Source organism: Fulmarus glacialis, unplaced genomic scaffold (assembly GCF_000690835.1).
Source record: "Fulmarus glacialis isolate BGI_N327 unplaced genomic scaffold, ASM69083v1 scaffold33382, whole genome shotgun sequence".
NCBI classification, from domain to species: domain Eukaryota; kingdom Metazoa; phylum Chordata; class Aves; order Procellariiformes; family Procellariidae; genus Fulmarus; species Fulmarus glacialis.
Window position 1 is genome coordinate 1 of NW_009196508.1, and position 5,929 is coordinate 5,929.

At 38.5% G+C, this 5,929-nt stretch overlaps 1 protein-coding gene across 1 annotated transcript; it reads right to left on the reverse strand.

Moving 5' to 3' along the window:
* Positions 1 to 2,839: 2,839 nt before the first annotated feature.
* B3GNT2 (UDP-GlcNAc:betaGal beta-1,3-N-acetylglucosaminyltransferase 2) lies at positions 2,840 to 5,360 on the reverse strand. The gene has a single exon (XM_009572213.1). It carries the CDS (start codon positions 5,282 to 5,284, stop codon positions 4,091 to 4,093), a length of 1,194 nt encoding a protein of 397 aa, XP_009570508.1. The 5' UTR covers positions 5,285 to 5,360; the 3' UTR covers positions 2,840 to 4,090.
* Positions 5,361 to 5,929: the final 569 nt, after the last annotated feature.

The window sequence follows — 5,929 nt, forward strand, 5'->3', positions numbered from 1 at the left end:
GCTTGTTTTACTAAGTTCTCACTCCCACTCCTGTTCTCATCTTCATCCAGCAAGGAACAGGGCAACAGCTTTAAAAAGTTTGAGGAAGAGGCTGAAGAGAATTTGAAGAGTGATGTTTTGTGCTCACGCTGATTGACATTCCTCCTTTCAGACCACCTCCATGCGTTATTGTCTGTAAAAGGGACCCATTAAGCAGCTCTCCCAGTCCTATTTGCTTGCTAAGTTGGTTTCATGATTATTATGTGAGGAGGAAATAGTTCAGTGTAGACATGAACTCATTTGGATTGGTGCCCTCAGGCAAACCCAACTACAGTGCAAATCTTATGCATACGAGGTGTAATAAGCCCGAAGAGAAAGGAGGCCAGGGAGTAAACTGCTTACTGTAAGCTAGATCAGCACAACAGCAGCACCAGATAAGAGCTAGATTGCTCATTACCACATCACAAAGCCCAAAATTAAGAATTACCTGCATGTGGATCCTTGTTGAATAGCATACCTAACGCAGAAGTTTTACTAAATTCTAGTCTGCATCTTTCTTGTATTCTCCAGCCAAAACTCTTTTCAAGTTTGGCTTTCAGTGCTTCCAACACCAAAAAGCAGAAAGGATTGTCAGGAATTCTGTTATCACCAGTCCTGTCAAGTGCTACATTTCACTCAAGCCTACATAACATAACAAAATAAACTAGGTAGGGGGAGAAGGGATCCAAGTGTAAGTGCATACAGTCCAAGTAACCGACCGGCAGAAAATTTTTCATTTAGAAAAAAAAGGGACTCCATCCTCTAGAAGATAAACATTATAATTTGTGCATTAATTATAGCTCAGTTACCTTCCTTATCCAAAGGCCTGTATTTCCTCCTCCCAACTGGATTTAGAAGAAAAAGCCTGAGCCTTTATACAAACAAGCTAATGGATTCTAATGGCTTACCCTGATGCAATGTCATTTAATCACAGGAGCACTTCATTTTCCCTGCTGTATTCAGAGAAGGGGAAAAAATAAAAGTCTGTCTCCACATTCAACCATCTCATCTATTTCAGTTTTCAAATTCCATTATTCCCATTATTCTCACAGTACTCAAATCTTCTCATGTTTTCATCTTAGTAGACTCTTTCCTCTCCCTTAAATTTTAGGAGGGGGGGGTGGGGTGTGGAATCCATCTTTAGCACCCTATATTTCCAAGATCTCTTTTCACCAAGTAATTCCAAAAAAGTCATTCATCTATTTACTTATTTTATAGTAGTTACCAGTTTTGCTCATTGTTTCCTTAGCTGTAAATTTACTTCATAGGAAATCAGTCCATATTAAAAAAAATTATTCCCAATTTAATTACGTTACTTTCACTTTTCATTTAAAGTACCTAATACTCAAGCAATGCTCCAAAAACCAGGAACTGGCAACCAAAAAAAAAAACCCCAGAACACAATCAAAAAAACCCAGATACAACAACCTAATACTGTATCTGCTTTTCGAAGACTTTTCATCTTCTGTTCCCAACTGTCCCCAAATCCCGTTCCCCCACACATGGCATTTCTTTCGGTTTCCTTATCTCTGTTCTTATTTATTTCACTTACTCTTTACTCCACACACTCCCAATTCTTTGTCAAGACAATTCTTTCTCCACGGGAGTGGACCAGAGGCCCAATCAGATAGTACAGTCACCGGTGCTTCTCCACACCCAGAGTAAACAAGACAAGCCTGTCCAATTTCTTCTCCAGTACCTTCTTACCTATTTAGCCCTCTGGGGCCACCCGCTCAGTCTTTTCCTCTCCCTTCTTTCTCTTCTCTAGTCACTTCAGAAGGCGGGTAGATGCCTTCTCACAGCATTTCTCCTTGGCAAGTACCACTCAGCCTGTTTTTTCCTTATTCTCAGTCGTGTCCTATACAAGAGGCCTGTTTTTAATCTCATGATTACAGGAAGGGTATAAAGTAAATAATTAATGCTGGCACTCCACCAATCCCACCCATTTCACTAACAGGTTAATATCACATGTGCACTCCACCCCATCTTACTCATAAGAATCAATTCCTTTTCCTCTCTCGCTCTGAGAGTCTAGAAGACTCTTAACATCACATCTCTACTTGCATTCCTCATTATCCGCATAACTTTTCTTTCACTTGGCCCAAACTCTTGACAAAAATCCCACTAACATTTAGAAAGAAACAGGGTGCTTAGCATGGCTAGGAAGAACAGAGTAGGAAGTAACACATGTACAGTAAAATCTGCAGCTCTTTCAGAAAGGTGTAATTTCTCATGAGGAATTACAAGGCACAGGGGCCAAACCTCGCAGCACAATACCAGAGCACAGTCTGTCTTTAATCTATCTATCTATCCTGGGGGTTGACAGTAAACATCTACGGAACAGAAAGGTGGAAGACCAGAAGACCTCACCTCTCCCCAAACAAAAAAAAGCACCACATCTGTTCAAGGTAAACGAAGGAACCAGAAAGCAGGTGAAGAAGCCAAAAGAGTTGTAGCTGCCAAGTTATTTCAAACAAAAACTAGACTAAAGTGCCAGCCATTCAATCCATTCCTTGATTCCTTTCAATTGTACAAGCAGTGTTATTGTACAGGCAATTATTTGTGTACGTACTGTTTTTCCTAGGGCACTTAACGTTCCCTTGCTTTTGCCAGAGTTTTCCATCTATTACAGCATCTAACAAATCCATGCACAATTGCGACAACATTTTCTTGATAGTGTAGTACATAAGCGCTAGAGAAAGTTGCCGAATAAAGCCTTTTGCTTACGAACTTCTGAAAGGCGTTGTTACTGAATGCCACACAGTAGAGTGCAACTGCTCTGTAAGGCAACCTTATGTCTCAAATGAAGCATTACAAGAAATATTTAAATCACATTTTATTTTTCAAATTCAAAAATAACAATTAGCTTTATTTAACATGTTACACATCTCACAGATTTAAAATATCATGCTCTATTTAAATATCTGAGTGACAACACTATACAAATAAAATGTTACACAAAATATATTTAAGAAAATGTTTTGGTCTTCAATCTGAACAATAAATAGACAGGCACTTCTACATATACAAAGGAAGCAACCACTATTTAGAATAACTCTTATAAGCAAGATGTGGAAATACAGAAGAAAAATCTGAATTCTGAGAACATAACTCTACATGAGACATCATGCAACTTCAAAGTTTGTTTCAAAATTCAAAACTCTTAGGATCTGCACAATTCTAGATTTGCTACTGCTTTATAGGAGATCCAAACCATGCTCTCGAAAGCAATGTGCAATTTCAGTTATTTGCATCAAATCAAGCTACCTGATCACATTTAGTGCCAAAAGAGAAAACAAGGACTGACCAGAGTAGCTTTTCACATAAATAACATGAGCAACAAGTCAGCTTTACCTCACGTAAGCTTGGGGCAGGGGGCAGACCTAACTGTATCTACTGCCCAGCCCCAAACAAAATCTGTTCTTCCTTTTCCTTATATATTCAGCTCTTTTATGGGGTGTTTCAAACAGTATTATGCTTTTTTTGTAAAAAAAGCATCATCTAATAAACGGATAAATCCTTCAGACACAGGCACACTTTGTACGAAAGATCATAAGTAAAGGAGAAAATACTGTTCTGGGGTGCAAAAAGACTGAAAACTACAAATTAAAAAAATTCAATAAAGTCTCTAAGAGTGTTTCATACTTAAAGTAAAACTACATTCCTCCAATTTGTAAATTTTCAATTTACAGTGGTTTCCACACACCCACACACAAACACTACTCAAGGAAAAAATACCTTTCACCATCACAATTAATGAAAGATGCATTGTAATAGGCAATCCCTGTTTCCAATACAGCTAACCAGTCACTGACAGCTAGTTACATCCTTGAAGTCCTTTTTAAAATTAATTTAAGACAAATATTGAAACATAATGACCACCAGGACAGTGGAAAAGTCAGGACCAAGTCTTCAAGCCATCCCCTCAAATTTTAGTATTATTCTCATTTTCAAAAGTAGAGGAAAAAGTTCCCAGAGAAAATTAAACTATTAAACAGAGCTTCAATGGTCCAAGAAAGTCAGACCCAAACTTGGAAAGTTATATGGACTTAAGACACTTATGCACATTACTTTAACAATTTAAGTGTGGATCTTGCAAGCGTGTCCAAATCTTAATCATTTCTTGAGGTTTTCTACTATGTACTAACATTAAGTTTGTGTAGGAACATATGTTATTTCTGTATTTCTCTTCGATATCAAATGTTTTGAAGCCTTTGTGTTTTTCCGGAGCAAGCCCAAGCTTCTGAAGGCACATTCCAGTATAAACATCATCAATAGGGTAAAGGAGTACCTGGTCAGATGCATTATTCAGTCTTAATGCCAGATCACCAGAGTACAGAAACCCACCACCTCCTGCATATGGAGGATATGAACCTTCATAAACACTTTCTGGGATGTAGTACTTCAATTTTTTTTCTCTATGAGGTCCAGCATCTTTGATCACATCGCCTATAAATAAGTCTTTGGCTTTGTCCTTTGATAAGCTCTTCAAGTAATCCAGGATCTGATGGGTATTCACAAAAACATCATCATCACCCTTAAAAATAAACTGGACATCTGCGCAACTGCTGCTGACCCACTTCAGAAACAGCACCTCTTTCAGAGTTAAATTGAAGAAAGTGTCTCTGTAGTTCCAGAGGAGAATGTCTTGGTGGGTTTCACTCTCAAATTTTATCATGTCTGAGAGATCAGGAAAATTATCCTCTGGTGGGGTCTGTCCAAGCAAGAAGACCCTTTTGACTGTCACATCCCCCGATTTTATTTCCTTGCCCCAGGATTCCCTAATTGCTTGCCTTCTATCAAAATGGGGTGTAAGTGACTTAATAGCCAGCAGCAGAAAAGGTTTATGTTTGCACTTGTTTGGCTGATCCATTAATAATGAATAATTTCTACATCTCAAATAAAGTAGAAAGTCTTTGAATCTGTCTGGCAAATTTGCAAAGTCACTAACCTCTGAAGGTACCCACGGGTCAGGCTCACAGGAACTGAGAACACTCGAGTTAGAAACTAAGTTCTCTTCCACAGTCATATTGGAAAGCAAGGTCAGAATAGGGTTGTACAGCAGTTCAAGCTTCTGTTGCTGTTTGTTCCAATAAGCTTTGTGAGGAGTATATTTTCTCCAGAATTTGCTGCGTGGTATAATAACACGGCCTTCTGCATTCTTCTCTTGGCTGCCGCTTTTTGAGACTTCCACAATCACATAAATAAAAATGTTTACCATCATCAGAATTCCCAGCAGCTTTAATCTTCTGCGTCCAACACTCATTTCTCATATCTGGAAAGAGAAAAAAATGACAGATTTTTTTAGCCTTCTTCCTATCAAGTTCTTGATCTCATAAAAATGCAAACCTCTTTCAGACGAAGACTGTGCAAGTTAGTAGCCTACAAACAGAGCTTACCTGCACCCCAAAAAAAGCAAAAACTAACCTACCTCTAATACATGCACACCTACAGCTAGTAAGGGTTTGGGGTTTCATCAGCAAACAAGAAGCTGGTAAGAATGTAAAATTTCCATTTGCTACTTAGGAATTTTACACAGCATTTCACAGTGTGTCTAAATTAGTCAGCAGGTTTTGCTCCTTATTTAAGTCTCCTTGAAACACCTGACTCTATAATAATTAGAATCTGAGCCCTCAGCTTGGCAAAGGCAGACAGAGAAACCTTTTTTCCTGCTAGTAAGGTGAGCTTAAGGGTATAGAATAAATTGCTATACGATAAGGTCAGTTATTTTTAAATTAAGTTTCAAGCTTTTATACTTGCACTCTTATACCTTCCAACTACATAACAGGCACAGCTGAATTTTAAAGCATACAATTCCTTTCTGTCCATTTCACTTGGCTGTTCCTTGGGAAAGAGGCTGACAAAACTGGCCAGCTGCGTTGCTGGTATTCAGATCTCTGCAGACAGAAGA